Raw genomic sequence first — 23,253 nt, forward strand, 5'->3', positions numbered from 1 at the left:
TACCATGCCCTGCAGAGACAATGGGACATGGAGAGGACTCTGATCTCTAGGCCCATATTCTTTGTAGATATCTCTGGTTATATCTCTGTTCCTGTTACAGGTCATTTATCTAAATCTATTAGGCAGTTAAAGGGGAGCTGAGTCTTTTGTTTCTAAAAAAATTGTCAGCCTAAAGTAATCCTCATGTTAAAGAGTCACATTTTGGGGGAGGCAAATTTTGTTCCCTTTGGTATACATTATATATACTACACACACACACAGGCGCACACACACGTATATTTATATTAGTAAAAATATATATTTTAGGATATTTATTTTAAGGAATTAGCTCACGTGATTGTGGTGGTTGAGTAGTGAAATATATGGGGCAGGCCACCAACAGGCTGGAAACTCAATAAGGATTTGATGCTGCAGTCTTAAGGCCGTTCTCCTCCAGGAAATCTCCATTTTTTCTCTGAAGGCCTTCAACTATTTGGATGTGATGCACTCATATTATTGAGGGAGTTCTGCTTTACTTAAAGTCAATGATTGTCCACATTATAAAATATCTTCACATCAACACCTAGATTAGTACTTGATTAAATAATTGAGTACTATACCCTATCCAAGTTGACACATAAAGCTCACCATCACAGATGTGTAGATTAATGGTTTTCATCAAATTTTGGACATTTTCAGCTATTGTTTCTTTGGGTGTTTTTCTATTCCTTTCTCTCTATATTCTCCTTCTGATGCTTTCATTGTGCATATGTTGTTGGTGTGCTTAATGTTGCACACATTAAGCTGAATTATTAATTCAGCTTCATGTTTTTTTCTCTCTTTGCTCAGATGGTGTAATCTCTATGAATCTATTTAAAATTTCCTGATTCCTTCATCTGCCACTTCAAATCTACTGTTGAGCTCCTCTAATAATTTTTACTCTTAAGATAAACTTTTCAACTCTCAAATTTCCATTTGGTTCTTTTAAATAATTGCTATCTCTTTACTGATATTTGCTATTTGATGAGATGTTATCATACATTCCTTTACTTTCTAAGCATGATTTCTTTTAATTCTTTGAGCATGTTTATAATGGCTTCTTTGCAGTCTTTGTTATAATGTGACATCTAGGCTGTCTCATAGGAAATTTCTTTTCTTCCCCTGGCTTTATTGAGATACAATTGACAAGAAAAATTATATATATATATTTAAGGGATATCATGTGATCATTTGATATGTATACATTGTGAAGTGATTACCATAAACAAGCTAATTAACACATCTATCACCTTAGTGGTTATTTTTTGTTAGTGATAAAAACACTTAAGATTTACACTCTCAGTACATTTCAAGTCTACAATACAGTATTATTAACTCTAGTCACCATGATAAGCATTAGATCTCCAGAACTTAGTCATCATATGACTGAAAGTTTGTACCTTTTGGCAAATATCCCCCCATCCCCTCTCACCCTCCAATCACAGACAGTTTCTATTACATGTTTTTTAATTCTATGTATGGGTTATACTTTTCTGTTTCTTTCATGTCTTGTAATTTTTGGTTGAAAGTTGGACATTTTAGATAAATTATTGTAGCAACTGTGTATATTGATTTCTGCTTTTTGACTCCACCTCCCAGGGCTTGCTGTTGTTGCTGTTTTCTTGTTTATTTGTCTGGTGACTTGGCTGGACTGTTGTAGTGAAATCTACTTCCCCTGCAGGGTAAAAACGTCTGCGGTTGCTGCTCAGAGGGCATAGCCTTGTGTGTGCTCACAGTCCTCCTGGGATGAGGGTGCTTTACAGAGCTCCACAGACTCTCTCTTCCCCTGATCTCTGTATTAGCTTCTGAGCCTGTCGGTATCACACCATGCTATTAGGCTCCTCTAATTACTGGCTTATGGTTCTATTATTTTCAACAATCTCCTTGGCACATATAGCTTTATTGTCTGATCCAATTAATTTCAGGTCCCTTTTCAGAGAAAAGGTCCATTTTTCAGGCCAGTGTGTCATGTTTGTTCTGCCCCCAGAAGAGTTTTCCTTAGCTGTTTCTTTCTATGGCTCTCTCTGGTAAAACAGTTGACCTATAGTTTAACTTGCTCATATTGAGATAAGATCCTCCTCTTTATTGTTTACCACCAAAATCTCCATGGTTTTTAAGAGTGCTCTTAGGCTTGAATGTCACTACACTCTGTTTTGAATAAAGTTAGTTCCTTTGGGAAATCTTCAGATTCTTATGTTCTCAGGGATGGCTTCTCTTTCTGGGAAAATTTTCTAAGCCATCGCCCCAGAGCTTATGGCAGAGGCCTACTTATCTCAGAGTTACATCCCTGCACTATGAGCAGGGTACTGGACTGGGTTTAGTAACCTCTGGTCTTCTCGGCTTGCTTCTCCTGGTACAGAAGCTCTGTCCTACAAATGAGCTGGATTGAGGGTAATTGAGACTCAATGTTTTCAGCCTGTCACATCTGGCTTAGAGGATTTGCTGTCTAAGTGGGGCTGAATAGAGGAAGGGATCCCGCCAGTATTGGCCACAGATGCCAGGAATTTAGCCTCTGCAACTTGGAGCTGGGGTAGTTGTGAAATGCTGGTGGTCTGACTTCCCAGTAGATACACATATCCCTTGACTGGGAGCTGTAGGGGAAAGGATGCCCCATTTTCTTGTCCAAACCTACCCAGAGTGGAATTACTTTCATGCTGAGCTGGGAGGAGAAGGAAGGCAGTGATTGAGTCATGGCTTATGTGCCTCATCGTTCTTATGCTAGTCGATTTTCTGGAATGGATATTGCTTCATTTTCTGTATGCCCTTGGGACAATTTCCAGATACTTGAAATGATTGTTTAACACATATTTTCCATTTTGAGTTATTTTTGTGTGTGGTGTAAGATAATGGTCTACTTTCATTCTTTTGCATGTGGCTGACCAGTTTCCCCAACACCATTTGTTGAAGAGAATTTCCTTTCTCTATTGTATGTTCTTGGCTCCTTTCTCAAATATCAGCTGTCCACAGATGTGTAGGTTTATTTCTCGGCTCTCAATTCTGTTCCATTGATCTGTGTGTCTGTTTTTGTGCCAGTACCATGCTCTTTGTTTATCAGAGCTTTGTAGTAGATTTTGAAATCAGAGAGTGTGATACTTCCAGGTTTATTCTTTTTTCTCCGGCTTCCTTTGGCTATTCAGGGTTTTTTGTTGTTCCATATAAATTTTAGGATTCCTTATTCTATTTCTGAGAAAAACGTTGTTGGAACTTTGATAGGGATTGCATTGAATCTGTAGATTCCTTAAGAAGTGTGGACATTTCAACTATGTTAATTCTTCCAATCCAAGAGCATGGAATATCTTTCTATTTCTTTGTGTTTTCCTCAATTTCTTTCAACAGTGTTTTATAATTTTCAGTGTACAGATCTTTCACCTCTTTGGTTAAGTTTATTCATATGTATTTTATTCTTTTTGTTGTAGTTGCAGATGGGATTGCATTCTTTTTTTTAATTTGAGCTCATGATAGTTTACATCATTGTGAAATTTCAGTTGTGTATTATCTTGTTTGTCACCACATAAGTGCTCCCCTTCACCTGCTGTGGCCACCCCCCACCCTACTTCCCCTGGTAACCACTGAACTGTTTTCTTTGTCCATGTGCTTGTTTATATTCCACATATGAGTGAAATCATCTGGTGTTTGTCTTTCTCAGTCTGGCTTATTTCACTTAGCGTAATTCCCTCCAGGTCCATCCATGTTTTTACAAATGGGATGATTTTGTCTTTTTTTCTGGCTGAGTAGTATTCCATTGTATATATATACCACATCTTCTTTATCCAATCATCAGTTGATGGGCACCTGGATTGTTTCCATGTCTTGGCTATTGTGAATAGTGGTGCAATGAACATAGGGGTGCATATGTTACTTCAGATTGTTGATTTCAAGTTGTTTGGATAGATACCCAGTAGTGGGATAGCTGGTCATATGATAGTTCTATTTTTAGTTTTTTGAGGAATCTCCATACTGTTTTCCAATGTGGCTGCAGTAGTTTGCATTCCCACCTGCAGTGTATGAGTTCCCTTTTTTCCACATCCTCTCCACCATTTGTTACTTTTAGTCTTAGTGATTATAGCCATTTTAACAGGTGTAAGGTGGTATCTTAGTGAAGTTTTGATTTGCATTTCCATGATGATTAGTGATGTTGAACATCTTTTCATGTGTTTATTGGCCATCTGTATATCTTCTTTGGAATAATGTCTGTTCATATCCTATGCTCAGTTTTTGATCAGGCTGTTTGTTTTTGTCATACAGTTGTGTGAGTTCCTTATATATTATGGAGATTAATCCCTTATCAAATATATGATTTGCAAATATTTTACCCAATTGGTGGGTTGTCTTTTTGTTTTGATCCTGTTTTTTTTTCTTTGCCTTGCAGAAGCTCTTCAGTCTGAGGAAGTCCAACTTGTTTATTTTTTCTTTTGTTTCCCTTGTCTGAGAAGACATGATATTCGAAAAAAATCTCTTAAGTTTGATTTCAAAGAGCGTACTACCTATATTATCTTCCAGGAGTTTTATGGTTTCAGACTTATCTTCAAGTTTTCGATCCATTTTCAGTTTATTTTTGTGTATGGCTTGAGATAATGATCTACTTTCATTCTTTTGCATGTGGCTGTCCAATTTTCCCAGCACCATTTATTGAAGAGACTGTCTTTTCTCCATTGTGTGTTCTTGGCACCTTTGTTGAAGATTAGCTGTCTGTAGATGTATGGTTTTATTTCTGGGCTTTCAGTTCTATTCCATTGACCTGTGTGTCTGTTTTTGTACCAGTACTAATGCTGTTTTGGTCACTACGGCTTTGTAGTACATTTTGAAGTCAGAGATTGTGATGTCTCCAGCTTTTTTTTTCTTAGGATTGCTTTAGCAATTTGGGGTCTTTGGTTGCCCCATATGAATTTTAGAATTCTTTGCTCTATTGCCGTGAAGAATGTCATTGAGATTCTGATTGGAATTGCATTGAATCTGTAGATTGCTTTGGGTAGTATGGACATTTTAACTATGTTTATTCTTCCAATCCATGTGCATGGAATCTCTTTCCAGCTCTTGATGTCATCATCTATTTCTTTCAATAATGTCTTATAGTTTTCATTGTATAAGTCCTTCACCTCCTTAGTTAAATTTATTCCTAGGTACTTTATTCTTTTTGTTGTGATTGTAAATGGAATTGTATTCTTGAGATCTCTTTCTGTAAGTTCATTATTAGAGTACAGAAATGTGACTGATTTTTGTAAGTTGATTTTGTACCATGCAACTTTAATGTAGTTGTTTTTTCCAATGGATTCTTTAGGGTTTTCTATATATAAGATCATGTCGTCTGCAAACAGTGAGAGTTTCACTTCTTCACTCCCTATTTGGATTCCTTTTATTCCTTTCTCTTGACTAATTGCTCTCGCCAAAACCTCCAGTAATATGTTGAATAAGAGTGGTGATAGTGGGCATCCTTGTCTTGTTCCTGTTCTCAGAGGGATGATGTTCAGTTTTTTTCCCATTGAGTATGATATTGGCTGTGGGTTTGTCATATACAGCTTTTATTATGTTGAGTAATTTCCTTCTATCCCCATTATGTTGAGTTTTTATCATAAATGACTGTTGGATCTTGTCAAATGCTTTCTCTGCATCTATTGAGATGATCATGTGGTTTTTATTCCTCATTTTGTTAATGTGGTGTATCACATTGGTTGATTTGCAGATGTTGAACCAGCTCTGTGTCCCTGGTATAAATCACACTTGATCATGATGTATGATCTTTTTGATGTATTGCTGTATTCAGGTTGCTAATATTTTGTTGAGGATTTTTGTATCTATGTTCATCAGTGATATTGGTCTGTAGTTCTCCTCTTTTGTATTGTGCTTGTCAGGCTTTGGTATCAGAGTGATGTTGGCCTCATAGAATGTGTTCGAAAGCGTTCCATCTTCCCTATTTTTGTGGAATAGCTTGAGAAGGATAGGTATTAAATCCTCTCTGAAAGTTTGGTAAAATTCCCTAGGGAAGCCATCTGGTCCCGGGCTTTTATTCTTTGGGATGTTTTTGATTACTGTTTCAATCTCTTTCATTGTGATTGGTCTATTCAGATTCTCTATTTCTTCTTGATTTAGCTTTGGGAGGTTGTAAGAGTCTAAGAGTTTATCCATTTCCTCTAGATTGTCCATTTTGTTGGCATATAGTTTTTCATAGTATTCTCTTATAATCCATTGTATTTCTGTGGTATCTGTTGTTATTTCTCCTGTTTCATTTCTAATTTTATTTATCTGAGCTTTCTCTGTTTTTGTCTTTGTAAATCTGGCTAGGGGCTTGTCAATTTTTTTTAATTTTCTCAATGAACCAGCTCTTTGTTTCACTGATCCTTTCTACTGTGTTTTTTGTTTCCATAGCATTTATTTCTGCTCTGACGTTTATTATTTCTGTCCTGCTGCTGACTTTGGGTTTTGTTTGTTCTTCTTTTTCTAATTCAGTTAGGTATAGTTTGAGATTGCTTGTTTGAGATTTTGCTTGTTTGTTAAAGTGAGCCTGTATTGTGATGAATTTCCCTCTTAATACAGCTTTTGCTGCATCCCATATGAGTTGGTAGGGAATGTTTTCATTTTCATTTGTCTCCAGATATTTTTTGATTCCTCCTTTAATTCCTTCATTGATCCATTGCTTGTTCAATAGCATGTTGTTTAGTCTCCACATCTTTGTCCCTTTCTTAGCTGTTTTCCTTGTAATTAATTTCTAGCTTTATAGCATTATGATTGGAAAAGATGCTTGTTATTATTTCAACCTTCTTAAATTTATTGAGGCTTGCCTTGTTTCCCAACATATGGTCTATCCTTGAGAAAGTTCCATGTGCAGTTGAGAAGAGCATGTATTCTGCTGTTTTTGGATGGAGTGTTTTTTATATGTCTATTAAGTCCAACTGGTCTAGCTTTTCATTTAATTCCACTGTTTCCTTGTTGATTTTCTGTCTGGATGATCTACCCATTGATGTGAGTGTAGTGTTGAGGTACCCTACTATTATTGTGTTATTATTAATGTCTTCTTTTAGGTTTGTTAATAGTTGCTTTATGTACTTGGGTGCTCCTGTGTTGGGAGCATAGATATTTATAAGTGTTATTTCTTCTTGATGGAATGTCCTTTTAATCATTATATACTGCCCCCTCTTTGTCTCTCTTTACCTGTCTTATCTTGAAGTCTACTTTATGTGATATAAGTATTGCAACTCTTGCTTTCTTTTGTTTGCCATTAGCTTGGGGTATCATCTTCCATCCCTTCACTCTGAGCCCGTGTTTGCCATTGGAACGGAGATGTGTTTCCTGGAGGCAGCATGTTGTTGGGTCTTGTTCTTGAATCCATCTCACCACTCTGTCTCTTTTTATTGGAGAATTCCACCCATTCACATTTAGGGTGATTATCAATATATGAGGGCTTAATGCTGCCATTTTATCATTTTGTCCAGTTCTCCAGCATTTCCTTTGTTTCTCATCCTGTGTATTCTGGTCTACTAATTTAGATATGTAGTTTTTTATGTTGTGTTTCTTTGTTTTCTCCTTATTTATTATTTTTGTCTCTGTTCTGCTTTCTTGTTCAGTGGTTACCCTGAGGTTTGTATTCAAAATCTCATGGATAAGATAGTCCCTTTTCTGATGGCCTCTGATTTCCTTAGACTAAACTGATTCAGCCCCTTTCTTCCTCCCCTCCTAGGTTGTTTTTCTCACATCTTATTCCATCTTGTGGTATGAGTTTATGGTTAAAATGACAAGATTATCTTTGTTTTTGGTGTTTTCCTTCCATTTTTCTTTAATGCTATACTTAAGAATTTGCTATCCTGCTCTGTTTCTGTCTATCTATTTATCTCCATGTCCATGCTTCATAACCCCTTTCTCCCTTTTCTTTTTTCAGGTATGAGGGCTTTCTTCTGGATTTCTTGTAGGAGGGGGTCTTGTGGCTATGAACTCCCTTAGCTTATGTTTCTCTGGGAAAGTTTTTATTTCTCCATCATATCTGAAGGATATTTTCGCTGGATGGGGTATTCTTGGCTGAAAGTTTTTGTCCTTCAAAGATATGAATATGTCATTCTAGTCTCTCCTAGCCTGTAAGGTTCCTGCAGAGAAGTCCACTAAAGCCTGATGGGGTTCGTTTGTTGGTTATTTTCTTCTACCTTGCTGTCTTTAGTATTCTTTCTTTGTCATTCACTTTTGCCAGTTTCACTACTATAAGCCTTTCAGCAGGCCTTTTTACATTGACATATTTAATAGATCTGGTAGCCTCTTCCACATGGATTTCTGTCTCCTTCCCTACGATTGGGAAGTTCTCTGCTATTACTTCTTTGAAAAAGCTTTCTGCTCCATTCTCCTTCTGAAATACGTATAATTCTTATGTTGCATTTCCTCATTGAGTAGGATATTTCTCAGAGACCTTCTTCATTTCTTTTTAGTCTTAGTTCTCTCTCCTCCTCTATCTGGAGCATTTCAATATGTATATCTTCGATTATGCTGATACGCTCCTCTATGATGTCCACTTGAGCATTCAGGGAATCTATATTTTGTTTTATTTCTTTCATTGTGTCTTTCATCTCTAATATTTCAGATTGATTTTTCTTTATAGTTTCAATTTCATTTTTGAAGTAGCTTCTGAACTCGGTGAATTGTTACTCTATATTCTCTTTTAACTCATTGAGTTTTTTGATGATAGCTATTTTGAGTTCTTTGCCATTGAGATTACATATTCATGTGTCCTCAGGACTGATTTCTGGGTGCTTGTCATTTTCTCTCTGGTCTGGAGATCTAATGTAATGTTTGATATTGCTAGAGAGAGTGGCTCTCTTTTTTCACATCTTGTTGTCATTTGGTCTCAGTTACCACATATCCCCTCTGAGTAGGGGTCAAGAGCTGCGTATTCTGAGCCCTCTGCCTTTATCCAAGATCCCAGGGACTGGAGCTGGCATCAAGTGCCTGGAGGGAGGGATGCTTTCCCCTGCATACTCTCTGGGATTTCTCACTCTGCTAGTGCTATCTGCTCTCCTGGGTGTTGGCTTGGTTAGGTCACTCCCTGTGAAAGCTTTCACCCTGGTAAAGGACTTCCCTCTAGGCTGCAAGGGCCCTCGGAGATCCTTGATTTTCCTAAGAATGAATGTCTCTTCCCTCGTTCCTTCCCTCTTGGAGGCCTCCCATGGCCTCAGATTACAGTCTTTAGGGGAAGGAGTGAAGTTTTCTCTTATCTTGTTCCACCTCCTCTGAGGGGGGCTCCAGCCTCTCCGCCCTCCATTGTATGGCTGCGTGGGTCTTTCTGGCTTTTTTGTGTTGTGTTTGGATGTCCTCTGTTAGAGTGTGAATGTCCTACTCATTGTATGTTGGAGGGGAGGGATTACTAGGAAAACGCACTCTGCCATGATGCTGACGTCACTCTGGGATTGTATTCTTAAATTCTCTTTCTGCTAATTCGTCATTAGTGTATAGAAATGCAACTGATTTTTGTTTGTTGATTTTGTATCCTGTAACTTTACTGTATGCATTTATTATTTCTAAAAGTTTTTGATGGATTCTTTAGGGTTTTCTACATATAAAATCATCTCACCTGCAAACAGTGACAGTTCCATTTCTTCCTATCCAATTTGGATCTGTTTTATTTCTTTTTCTTGTCTGATTTTTCTGGCTAGGACTTCCAATGCAATGTTAAATAAGAGTGGGGAAAGTCAGCATCTTTGTCTTATTCCAGTGCTTAGAGGGATAGCTTTCAGTTTTTCTCCATTGAGAATGATATTAGCTGTGGGTTTGTCATATATGGCATTTATTATGTTGAGGTACTTTCCTTCTATACCCATTTTATTCAGAGTTTTTATCATAAAGGGATGTTGTATCTTGTCAAATACTTTCTCTGCATCTGTTGAGATGATCATGTGATTTTCATTCTTCATTTTGTTTATGTGGTGTATCACGTTGACAGATTTGCAGATGTTGAACTATCCCTGGAATAAATCCCACTTGATCTTAGTGTTTGATCTTTTAAATATATTGTTGTATTTGATTTGCTAGTATTTTGTTGGGGATTTTTGCCTCAGTGGTATTGGCCAGTAATTTTCTTTTTTTGTGTTGTCCCTGTCTGGTTTTGCTATCAGGGTAATGCTGTCTTTGTAGAATGAGTTCTGAATCTTCCTCTCCTCTAGAGTTTTTTGGAAGAGTTTGAGAAGGATAGGTATGAAGTTTTCTTTGAATGTTTGGTAGAATTCACCAGGGAAGCCATCTGGTCCTGGACTTTTATTTTTGGGGAGGTTTTTGAGGACTGTTTTGATCTCCTTACTGGTGATGAGTGTATTCAAATTCTCTGTTTCTTCTTGATTCAATTTTGGAAAGTTGTATGATTCTAAGAATTTATCCATTTCTTCTAGATTTTCCATTTTTTGACATCTAGCTTTTCATAGTGTTTTCTTATAATCTTTTGAATTCCTGAGGTGTCCATTGTAATTTCTCCTCTTTTGTTTCTGAATTTTTTTTCCTGTTGAGCCTAGCTAACTGTTTGTCAATTTTGGTTATTTTCTCAAAGAACCATCTTCTAGTTTCATTGATTTTTCCATTTTTTTTAAGTCTCTATTTCGTTCATTTCTGCTCTGCTTTTTATTTCCTTTGGTCTACTGATTTGAGGCTTTGTTTGTTCTTCTTTTTCCAGTTCCTTTAGGTGCCATGTTAACTCGTTTATTTGAGATTTTCCTTGTTTGTTGAGGTAGGCCTGTATTGCTATAAACTCCCCTTTTAGAATCACTTTTGCTGTATCCCATACATTTTGGCATGTCATATTTTCATTTTCATTTGTCTCTAGGTAGTTTTTGATTTTTCCTTTGTTGTTAAGTAGCATTTTGTTTAATCTCCACATATTTGTGGCTTTTCTGATTTTCTTTCTGTAGTTGATTTCTAGTTTCATATCATTGTGGTCAGAAAAGATACTTGGTATTATTTCAATCTTCTTAAATTTATTGAGACTTGTTTTGTGGCCTAATATATGATCTATTCTGGAGACTGTTCCATGTGCATTTGGAAAGAATATGTATTCTGTGCGTTTTGGATGGAACGTTCTGTATATATCTACTAAGTCCATCTTGTCTAATGTGTCATTTTAAGGTCAATGTTTCCATATTGATCTTCTGTCTGGATGATCTATAAGCGGAGTGTTAAATCCCCCTACTATTATTCTCTTACTATCTATTTCTCATTTTATGTTTGTTAATAATTGCTTTATATATTTAAGTGCTCCTAAGTTGGGTGCATAGATATTTATAAGTGTTGTATCTTCTTGCTGTGTTGTTCCTTTTCTCATTATGTAATGCCTTTCTTTGTCTCTTGTTACAGTTTTCATTTTAAAGCCTATTTTGTCTGATATAGTATTGTTACCCCAGCTTTCTTTTCATTGCCATTTGCATGGAGTATCTTTTTCCATCCCTTCACTTTCAGTTTGTGAGTGTCTTTAGGTCTGAAATGTGTCTCTTGTAGGCAGCATATATATGGGTCTTGTTTTATTATCCAATCAGCTACCTTATGCCTTTTGATTGAAGCATGTAGTCCATTGACATTTAATGTAGCCATTGATAAGTATGTACTTAATACTTTTTTGTTGCTCTTTTTTCTGGGTGTTTTAGTGGTTCTTCTCTATTCCTTTCTTCTGTTGCTCTGTTTCCTTGTGGTTTGATTGCTTTCTTTAGTATTATGTTTTGGTTCCTTTCTCTTATCTTTTTGTGCATTTATTATAGGTTTCTGTTTTGTGATTACCATGAGGTTCATATAAAATAACCTACATATATAGCAATCTATATTAAGTTGATGGTCTCTTTAGTTTGCCCTCTTGCTAAAGGCTCTACTCTTTTATTCCCCTTCTCCCAGATTTTATGTTTTTGATATCATATCTAACTTCTTTTAGTACTTTTGTCTTTTGATCTTCATATTATCTTCTTAGGTGATTGATCTGTTACTTTACGTATATTTATCTTTACCAGTGATTTCATTGCTTTTTTCCCTTTTGATAATTTCTTTTTTCCTATTTGTGGTCTTCTCTTTCACATTTAAATAAGTCCCTTTAGCGTTTCTTGTAGGGCTGGTTTCTTGGTGATAAACTCCTTTAGTTTTTGCCTCTCTGGAAAACTCTTTATCTCTCCTTCCATTCTGAATGATAAACTTCCTGAGTAGAATATTCTTGGTTGTAGGTTTTTTCCTTTCAGCACTTTAAATATAGTGTGCCACACCCTTCTATACTGTAAGGTTTCTACTGAGACGTCAGCTGATGACCTTATGTGATTTCCTTTGTATGTCACTTATTGCCTTTCTCTTGTGGCTTTTAGGATTCTCTCTTTATCTTTAATTCTTGACATTTTAATTATAATGTGTCTTACTGTGGGCCTCTTTGGCTTTATCTTGTTTGGTGCTCTCTGGGCTTCCTGTACCTAGATATATGTTTTCCTCCTTAGATTAGGAAAGTTTCCATCTATTATTTCTTCAAATAGATTCTCTGCCCCTTTGTCTCTCGCTTCTTCTGAGACACCTGTAATATGAATGTTAGTGTGCTTGATTTTGTCCACAGGTCCCTTAGACTGTCCTTGGTCTTTTAAATTCTTTTTTACTTTATCTGTTCAGCTTGGATGATTTCCTCTATTCTTTCATTCGGCTTGGTGATCCATTCTGTATCATCTACTCTGCTATTGAGTCCTTCTGGTGAACTTTTCATTTCTAGTATTGTATTCTTCATTTCTGGTTGGTTCTTTTTTATAGTTTCTAATTCTTTGTTGAAGTTCTCACTGAATTCATCCATTCTTCTCCCAAGATCAGTGAGTATCCTTTTGACTTTTTCTTTGAACTCTTTGTCAGGTAGATTGTTTATTTCTGTTTCATTTAGTTCTTTTTCTGGGGTTTTGTCCTATTCCCTTACTTGGAATGTATTCCTTGTCACCTCATTTTGCCTCTTTCTCTGTGCTTATATCTATGTCTTAGGTAGGTCAGCTATGTCTCCTGATGTTGGAGAGGTGGCCTTATGTAAGAGATGCCTTATGAGCCCCAGCGGTGTGCTTCCCTCCTGCCATCAGCTCCAAATGTTCCAGGAGTGTGCCCTGTGTGGGCTACATGTGTCCTTTTGTTGTTTGAGGGTTGCTCTTGCTGCAGGTGCCTAGGGAGGCTCAGCTGTCCTCTTGGCTGGTTGGTTGTAATGCTCAGCTGCACGTGGTTTCTATGGACCCTTCAGTCACTTTCTCAGGTGTGGGGAGCCCCAGCACAATTGGCTGAAGGTCTAATAGCACATTCCTTTTGAAGTTTTTATATTAAGTGAGTAGGGCCCCAGTATGGCTGGTTGCTAGGCTCAGGGGCTTACAATTGCTGTAGGTCTCCAGCCTGAAATATCATTGTCAACTCTCTCAAGATTGAAGCTCTGTGGAGCTGGCCCCAGGCATGGGAGCACCCAATTGTTTGAGGCTTTGGCAGTTGGGGCTGATCCCTTATGTGGCTGTTTGAGAAGCACAAGACTTTTGAAACTGGTAAACCCCACTACCCACAGGGCCACACACCCTATCAACATAGTCTTGCCCTGTGCACATGCCCTGACCTGCTGAGGTGGACTCAGTTGCCCCATTGCAGAGGACCCATACACTCCACCAAAGCCCCCCACACTCCACCCATTACATGCATGTGCCCTGGTCTGCAGAGGTGGACCCACTCACCTGGCTGCAGAACTTCCAGGCACCCCACCTACGCAGGCCCAGAACTTGCCTGAGGGCTTGCTGTTGGGTGGAGCCAGTCCATACGAGGGACTGCCTGCCCTGGCTGAGCTGGATTAAAGCAGTGCTCTAGTAGGTGGGACAGACCCCTGGGCTAGGCCAAGGGAAGAACTCTAATAGCATCTGCCAGTGTCTGTGCCAGCATGCCTGTATTAGGTCACAATAGTGGCTGCTATCAATGTCTCAGCCCCTGGGGAGGTCTCACCTCTCACTGAGATGCACCCAGAGGCTATCAAGTGAGACTCTTTTCCCCAAAGGACTGTGCACATTTCTTCCTAGTGATTTTAGGTTGCTTTCTAAAATTTGTGAGGGCTCTTTAACAGCAGGCTTTTTCCCTGTATGTCTGACAGATTTTCTAGGAGTATTCCCTGTTGTTGTTAGTAACCAGCAATAGCAGTTATTATGACACTTATCTCAGTTGTGCTGAGTCCAAAAGCTGCTTATAGTGGTAACACCCCCATTCAGATCTCCCTCCCCTCCAGGGAAGGCTGTATACTGTAGGATTGCTCCTGGCAGGCTGTGAAGTGCCACATCTCAGGGAGTGGCTTTTTTTGTCTCAGAAAGGAATTTCTGCTTCTTCCACCTTGGTTAGCACTGTCCCTTGTTGTAGGGGTTCTTTTTATCCAGTTTTCAGTTCTGTCTCAGGGTTAATTTTTCTAAGAGTGGTTGTAAATTTGTTGTATCCAAGAGAGGAAGTGAGTTCAGAGTCTGCCTATACTGCCATCTTGACACCGTCTCTTTCATTTTCAAAATCTGATTGAAAACAGACAACAGGGAGAAAGATTGCTGAAGAGTAATTATTATTCCGCATCACCTTCACCTTAAAACTTTTATAGTCATTCTATTTGTGTGTGTATACAAACATACACATATAAAAATATATAAATTCATTTATACCTTATATGTATGCGTGTATGTATGCAGACACACACACTGTCACACTTGTTTGGACACAATTAGGACACAGTTAAGAATTATCTATCCATCACAACCAATTGTAAGTGTATTTTGGTTCCATAGATTCTAAAGTAAGAATTTTGTTTTTGCTACAATGCTATGCTCCACCAGCATTTGTATCCATAGTATCACCACAAAAATCAATGACTTTATGTTCAATGTGGACTTTTTAAACTGAATTTTCTATCACTCACAAAAAGTCAGATGCTTCACCTTCTACAGAATATATTTCCACAGCTTTTATTTGATTCCATGGATTGATTGAAAAATGGAATGATCATTGGCATTAACTGGCATCATTTGTTTGTAATGTTCTTCTTCTGCAAATGGAATCAGCCTACTAATACTCAGCATTTCCTTTTTTGTGTATATGCACAGGAAGAGTTGGAATAAAATATCTAGGTATAAAAATCAATTTAGAACATTTATTTGATCTAAGTGAAAATTCATCATCCTGGCTGGTGGTCCCTCAGAAGATGACTCTGAGAAAAAGTTATGAATAAAAGTCATTAGTCTGGAAGGTAGTCCCAGGAAATACCTGCGTGAGGAGTGAGGAAGGAAGACAGGGAAGGGAAGGAAGCTGATAAAGGATGCCTCATCAAGCTAGACAGCCAGGTGGGCAAATGGAGCTTCAGCCTGCAGGGAAATTCTGAGGACAGGGCAGAGCCAGCCTCGAGCCACCCCAACTCAGGGGTGAGAAAGTTGGAGTATCATCCACCAGTATCCCCCACTGTGCTTGGAGAGGGATGTGTCCAGGGCACCTGCTCCCTAATATTCCAATTTGCCCTGGGTGCACGAGAGTGTGCTCCCACCGCTCCCTGTGGACGTGCAGGTGTTGCAGGAGCAGCCTTCAGCACCTGGAGGGGGAGGTGAAGGGTCCGGGGGAGGGGCTGCTCAGGGCACCTGCTTCAGTCAGTGATACATGGAACCTCTGCTGCAGCTGCACACATTATGTCAACTTTGGGCCCAGTTTTCTTAAAATGACTACTCACTTTTAAAATAGCTGCTGAAATTCTTAAGCAGACTTGCGTCTTCTGCAGGTTTTCCTGTGATCCAAGATGGCACAGGCACCATGGGGATGGTAAATGTTGATGCACAGTTTGTACAAATTCTATAGTCACAGGTAACTTGGAGGAAGGGGAATTGAGTGTTTAGTGTTGGATTAAGCAGGCACTTTTCCAAGTTCATTCCTGTTGTAATGCTTTACCTCTACATAAGAAAGCATTAGTAAATAACAAAATAAATATATAATTTCAGATTTAAACTCCATAAAAAATGATGAAGCTGAAGCGAGAGCATTTAGAGTCCCTGCTCTTTGCTCTGTTGTGGGTTCTCAGCCTCTGCTTCGTACACACATATTTCATTTCTTCCTGACCTACAATCTCTCATGTTTTCCTTTGACTCTGGTGATTGGTGGCTTTATTCCCATCTTCCTGTTTCCGCCATCTCTTACCTGGTCCTCTTTTACCCTTTCTTTCTCTAAAATCCATTGTCTGCACAGGAGCCAGAGTGTACTTGAAAATCATAGACCAGTTAATGTCACTCCCTATTTCACAGCCTCCCACGGTCTCCTCCAATGGAGAGTAAAATTCTAGTCCTCCGATGGCCTGGAACTGTCCTGCCCAGCTACAGCATAAGGCAAGCTGCATGCGAGATTGTAAGTTTTCTAGTAGACACATTAACAAATTAAGAAATGTGTAAAGTAGTTGTAATAATATATTTTATTTAACCCAGTATTTCTAAAATATTATCATTTCAACGTGTAATCAACATAAAAATTATTGATGAGCAATTAAAAGAATGTTTTGGTACTAAGTGTTTGAAATACACTTACAGCTCATCTTCTGTGACCAGTCACATTTCATATTCTCAATAGCCACACGTGGCTGGTGGTTGCCGTATTCCATAATGAAGGTCTAAGAGATGCTTTATGGTCTGGCCCCTACCAGCCTCTTCCATTTTGTGTCTAATACTCTCGTCCTTCTTCATTTTTCTCCACCTGTGCTGTCCTTTTGTTCCTTGACCTGAACAAGCTGATTCTATCACAGAACCTTTGCACTTGCCCTTATATCTTCCTGGAACCAGTTTCCCAAATTCTCCCGGTTATTTAAATGGTCAGCGTTTTGTTTTGTTTTTTCAGTCATTGAAATCTCAGTTTAAGTAAGCCTTCTGAAAACTTTTCTGAACACCCTGTCTAAAGTAACAGCCACTACCTCCCATACTGTCTCTGTCACGTGTACTCAGTCTTCCATTCTTCATAAGTCACCAGGACCTGAAATAATCTTTCTCATGTGTTTATTGTCAGTCATTCTCCCAATTTCTTGCTTAGTGTTTATGTAAATAAGTGAAATATGTTTCATCCTCCCTTTCATCATCTTTCCTAAGCCCTGGAAAAGTGCCCAGCACATAGCAGGGGCCCAGTGCTTGCTGAATCCCTGCATGGGTGAGCTGGCTGCTCCCCCCAAGGCTGTGGAAGAGTGAGGAGCTGCAGCCCCAGGGCAAACATTTGTAGGTGATGCCCGCAGCTCCCTCACTCCCTCTTCTTCTTTCTTCTCCTTTCCTCAATCTTGCACTTTCTGCCTCCGACTGATCTTCTCTTTTACTTCCCATTTTCCTTCCCCATCTTTCTTTCTCTGCCTTACCCACACCTGTCAGCACCCCTTTTAAACTGAGTCTCCTGGTTCTCGTAAGGAGCCCTGCTCTTGGGGTGAAAGAGAGAGTGGAGGGTGCCAGCTCTGATTGGAGGAGGGTGAGGACGGACTTCGTGGTGCTACAAGGAGGACGGAGAGTGGGTGGGCAGTCCTGATTCTTTGCACAACTCCAACACTTCACTTGTTGTTCCCCTGCATATGCCATTCACATGGAATATGTTTTGAACGGTGTCCTCTGGTGTCGTGCCACAGCACAGCCCTGTGGTGGGAGTGATGGTTAATGGAGTCAGGTGAGCTGTATTGTAGTGCTTGATCTTCTTCCTCTGGCAGTACAGTCCATCTCTGGGAGTTGAGGGAGATCCTGTCTGTTCTTGGGCACAGATCCTGCACGAAGGGGCACGCAGGCCTCCTCCCAGGTGTGAGCTAAGCACTGAGAAATCACAACAGGCTTTCAGCACATTCATCAGGCAGTGGGAACTTGTCATTGTGCAGTCTGAGTCTGGGCCAGAGGGTGTGTTTCCTCTCCTGACCAGCAGGGACGCTGGGCCAGAAGAGCATCATTATGTTGGTTTTTACTTTCCAGCTCTAACATGTCTCAAGTGTGATCGAGTCAACACCAGTGGAGTTTGCCAGAGTGGGGCGAGCTTCTGCCAGACTAAAGGGAGCCAGCAGTGCTATGTGAGGAAGGTCTATGAAGGTAGGTGGGTCCTGAGAAGTCTCCTGGGGTGACCTTTGCCTGAGGGTAGGGGCTGGCAACAGGCATTCAAGGTGGAGGGTGGTATGATCCACCCATGGGACCTCCTGGGAGCCTAGGCCCCAGTGACAAGTCATGTGGCTATTGGACCTGGAAGGTGGCCCATCAGGATCCCTGGGAGTAGGAGCTGCTCAGGCAGGGAGTTGGTTTTCTTTTTTCACCTAAACTAGTGAAGCCGTTTCAGCTGGTTCTGGTACTGAGCTGCCACTGGCCCTTAACTGGGTTGGTGACATGTAAAAGGGGAAGCAACTATCTTCTGTTTAGCTCCTGGGGGTGACTGGAATTGGGCCGCTCAAATTCCCATTAGTGGACCCAAATGTGGTGGAGTTTTTGGAACTGAGAACAGAAGTTGGAGGAGAGGAGTAGGGATCAGTAGATAGGGGAATTTCTATTCCTCTTTATCTGCCCCCTCTTATGTGCCCCAGTTTATTGAATCCTAGATATAGAGAGCCCCAGAGCAATCCTAGGAAAGCTCACTAGGGGTTCTACCTGAAGTATCTCAGTCCTCGGAGGCAGATAGTATGAATCTTGATGGCATGAGTCATTTTCTCCTCATTCTTTGATTAATTTGTTGATGCTTACATCCACTGCTTCATTTATCAATATTTATGGAGAACTGCAAGTGAGGATATGCTAGGCGCCACACCCATGGGTCTGCAACATGAGCTTCTGGGGTCTCATTTTCCCTCTTCTCTGTCTTTCTTCAGATGACACCATTTCGTATGGATCTCAGGGTTGCAGCAGCATATGTACTGATATATTGCTTTTTAGTCCCAATGTTGCTGTGGATTTGAAATGCTGTGATGACTCACCTCTCTGCAACAAGTTCTAAAGACCACGCCCAGCTTTTGCCCTGATCTGGTGGATAAAGTTGATTCAGCATAACTTTCAACTACCGTAATCTTCAAGACTGCTGCGACCTGAATATGGGTTCCCTCCAATAAGTCTCAGATTTGTTCTGTTTTCGGGCCCTATTTCCTTTTCTTTCCCTCACTGCGGGATGCCGCCAGGATAGTCTTTAAAACCAAACGTGGGTGAAGAATGGTGGGCATAGTTAGGTCCAAGCATACCTTCTTCCTTTTCAGTCCCTAATTAAGAGTCACATTGGTTGCCATTTAAAAAGGCAGGGTCTGGTGAAGACTGTGATGCTTTTAATACTGGGTGCTCTAGAGGCAGTAGCTGAAGGAAGAGGGAGATTCTTCAAAACCTAAAAGAGTAGGAAGTGTGAGGTGGCTCTAAATGATGTATTAGTTAAGTAAGTTAGTTGCTATAACACAAATCTCTGAAACATCAATGGCTTAAAACAATAAAAAATGATTGCTAACTTGTTTCACAGTTCAGCGATGTGGTGGTGATTATTCAGGTACCCAAGCTCCTGCCAAGTCTTTATGTCACCATCTCTCACAGTCTCCAAGGTCTCCACAGAAGGGGAAGGAGGCATGGAGACCCACAGGGGCTTTTGTGGCCAGAACTGGAAGTCTTGTACATCATTTCTGCCCACATCCCATTATCTTTTGCCTCCAACGAAATAAGAAATTTAATCTTGCAATCTGCAATGTAATCTGGTGTGACCCAGAGGAAAATGGATGGTTTGATGAACACAACACTTCCTGCCTGGTTCCCACTTTCTCCTCAACTGCTCAGGCTTCTCAACTTGCATCTATGATATTTGAGCTCTCTTTCAATGGAAAGAAGAACACAACCAGTGAGGATTACAAAGCACAATGTATTGCTTGAAGGTCAAATGTCTGTGACTTGACCAGATTTCCCACTCGGATCCTTTCAGAGTCTCTGCACATGAAGACCAGAGCCTAGCGTGTCCCACACATGCTTACCGGCCTGTTTGTGGCATCCAGTGCTCTTCTTCTCCTCCAGTTTCCATGTTGTTTCCCTCAGTGCTGTTCCAGGGGTCTCAGTGCTCTCTTTCCTGTGGGGACTTCCCTGAGAACCCCAGCATGCCTGTCAGTGATGTCATGTCCTCCTCCCAGAGCAACCAGCCCTCAAGAGAGGTACTGGCCTCCATGATTCTCCATCACATGCTGTCCTTAAGGGACCAAGTAGACTGTTGGTGGTTCATCTCCATCTGCCATTCCTGTCCTTCCCACTCATCACTTTGTCAAAAAAGCCTCTGTCAGCTTTCGCCTATAGTTGCTTTCATTACAGGACTGTGTAGGCGAGGAAGCATCTCCCCCCCCCCCCCCACCTGTTTCTCTGGCTGAGACCTTGTAAATTAGAGTGACAGAAGACTGATCCACAAGAGAAAAATAGAAGTGTAATGATGACAGCATCGCACATACATATGGGAGTACTCAGTCATGGGTAACTCAAAGCACTGATTAGAACCTGGGCTTATGTAACATCTTAATCAAGAACGATAATTTTGTAGAGAGTGACAAGAGAAAAGGAGTGTAGGCTTTTAGGGATGACAAATTACGGGTAAGTAATAATATGTGGAAACTAATGTAAGATAAGGCCTGCTCAGTAAGATTGTTTTATGTAGATTTCTCTGGGCAGAAAAGAATCTAGAGTTGCCTCTGATGATTAAGCATCCTCCTGCCCTCCCTGGGAGAGAGGGTGAGGCCAGAGACTTTTTCTTGTATCTGCTTCTTCCAAACTGCCTTCATCTCAAAATAATCCTTCCGTCAAAGTGGCATATTTTGGGGTGACATACTCTGATCCAACCTCTTCAACTCAAAATCATCCATGGGTTGGACAGAGTCAGAAAACTCACTGTTCCCTCTCTGCCTTTCTTCCTCATTACAATCCCAGGCACCTACCCCAAACTTCCTTTTCCCAGGGCTCCTCTCTGCCTATGCAAATTATTCCTGAGTTTTGATGCTGAGGGTGGAGCTGGAGTCATTAGCTGTGCACCTGAGTCTTGATTAAGCTCAGCAGGGGGTATCTGATACCTTTGTGGATTCAATTACCTGTGAATCATTGTACAGATGCTGCACACTCTGATTTAAACCCACTCAGTCTGATGTCAACTGGCATTTCTAACAAAACTCTTTATTCATCCACTGGGTGTTTCATTTCCTCAAGAAGTTTTCCCTCCTCAGAAAAAGTCTGGTTCTAATAGTGGTTATCACCTGGTAGTGGTGGCAGGATGGCCATGTTTGCCTCTGTATGGAGGTCAGGCCCAGGCTCACAACGTGCCGTGAACTGGGTGGGAGAGTGTGTTCTGACACATCCACTCAAGGGCCAAACCATGTGACCATTCCAAGACTGTCTCCTCTGGTCTCAGTTGACTGGATCAGTGGCAGACACTTGACCAAAGCAGGATCAGTAAAATCTTGTCTCCTGGAAAATTTTATTGAATTTGAGATACCTATTCTCTCATATGATTAGACCTATAATACGAAACTCTGGTGGGGTGGGGTGCCATCTTCATCCATGTGATAGAGAATCGGAAAGAGTCCATCTGCAAAGACAGAAGACTGAAGCAAACATGAGAGAGCAGAGGCATCCATGTGTGAGAGAGCCTGAAGTTCTGACCTCTTTGTCGGTCTGGATTTCTGCATCCCATCTCCCACCCCCAGCTCAGGCCAGGAGAAATTCCTGACAAAGCTGTCCTTGATTGATCCAAGTTGTCATATTCATCCATTTGCTTGTTTCTTTCACTTGAGCTCCTTTGACTTGGGCTCGTGTTCGGAACTGTGAGAAAGTAGCTGCTAACAGCGGCTGAAAAAATCCCTACAATAAATAGCAAAACCCAGCACCTCCTGCAGAAACAGTCTTCCGCTGCCTGGTGGTGTAAGTGAACACGTAGGAAAATTGAATCCATTCATCTCTTTGGGAAATGCTGGGAGGAAAAGTCAGTGGGTGTCTGTACCTAGGACCTAGTTTTACAGGATGTCCCTCCTTCCTCAGAGCACTTTCCCCACTTAGGATTTATTTACCAAAAAGAAAGTGCTGTGGAAAGCCTAAAACATTTTCATTCTATAGGAAACACAGACTTGGAGGGGTGAGGAGGAGAGGCAGTGGATCCAGGGCTGAAATCTGTTGGTTGAATTGCTTGGTATTAGAGCCATGCCCCTTCTCCACTCCCCAGGGAGCAGCAGTCAGTGTGGGAACAGCACCCAGGGGACTAGAGGTGCCTTCTATGTTGGCTGTCTCTCAGCACGTTTGATTGAAAAGAATGAAAGCCCTCTCAAGTTAACTTAGGTAAAGCAGATTTCCTGTCAGGGTACAGGAGAATTTCAGACACCAAGTGCAGAAACGTAGGTAAGCCTCATGGGAAGAGGGAATGTGCCAGGCAGCCATGTTTGGCATTGTACGTGTTTGGGGCATGAGGGTCAATCTAGGTGCTGTCACATGACTTTCAGGTAGAAGATCAGATTCTGCTTCATAAAAAACCTCTCTCTTACTCAAATTATCTTTTTGCCAAACCTTTCAGTCATTTCCTCTGTCCTCCTCTTTCTTGTGTCTGTAGGGTAGCTGCTTGTCCTACCTATTCTGAGGCAGGCATGATTCATGTTAATGCTGCCCACTCACCTGAGAAGAACCAGAGGGTATGTTCTGAACTCCCTCCGGTCATGGTGGGGTGAGGTGTTTTCAGTTGTTCCCTGAAACCTTCCTGCCGAATTTTGGAAAACTTGCCTATTCCTATCAAGGATTGTGGGCATTATGGCCATGAAGAAAGAGAGTATTATGGTCTGAAATGCAATTTAGATATGACTGAGATCCTTTAAAGGGGAAGAACGGAAGAAGAGGAGGAGGAAGGAGCAGATTACTGAGCAAAACTGTCTATCAGCCCAGCCCAGCTTCTGGAACACAGCTGACTCTTGGAATTAACTGCAGAGAGAGGTCCATTTCTAGATTTTTAAGAATTTCTACTGGAAAACTGGGAACTTAGAATTTTTCAGAGGGAAGTAACTAAATGGCAGATGAAGGAATTCCTGAAGGTGATGGATAAAGAGGAATCAGGAGGGGCTCCATCATAACTGCTTCCTTCTCTCATATCTGCAAAGTCCAATCTACAAATCCAACAACAGGAGAAGGTGTTTGTTAGTCAGGCGCCCTGAGCAATGTTGTAAAGAGGAAGGAGTCGTCCCCCATGTACATGCAGGAGGGGTAGGGGGCAGGGCCCACCTTCAGTCCATGAAGGTCAATTTCCTCTTCCACTCACCACCCTCCACAGCGCTATGGGCATTGAAGA

At 40.6% G+C, this 23,253-nt stretch overlaps 1 protein-coding gene across 1 annotated transcript in view; it reads left to right on the forward strand.

The window, feature by feature from the left end:
* LOC100630107 (protein PIP-1) overlaps nt 1–19,430 on the forward strand; it is a 44,988-nt gene extending 25,558 nt beyond the window's left edge. Inside the window, exons 2-3 of the mRNA XM_003365287.5 lie at nt 17,925–18,038; nt 18,803–19,430. Coding sequence (XP_003365335.1) covers nt 17,925–18,038; nt 18,803–18,927 — 239 coding nt within the window. The 3' untranslated portion in view covers nt 18,928–19,430. The remainder of the gene's footprint in view (nt 1–17,924; nt 18,039–18,802) is intronic.
* The last annotated feature ends 3,823 nt before the right edge of the window (nt 19,431–23,253 follow it).

This window comes from Equus caballus, chromosome 7 (assembly GCF_041296265.1).
Source record: "Equus caballus isolate H_3958 breed thoroughbred chromosome 7, TB-T2T, whole genome shotgun sequence".
NCBI lineage: Eukaryota > Metazoa > Chordata > Mammalia > Perissodactyla > Equidae > Equus > Equus caballus.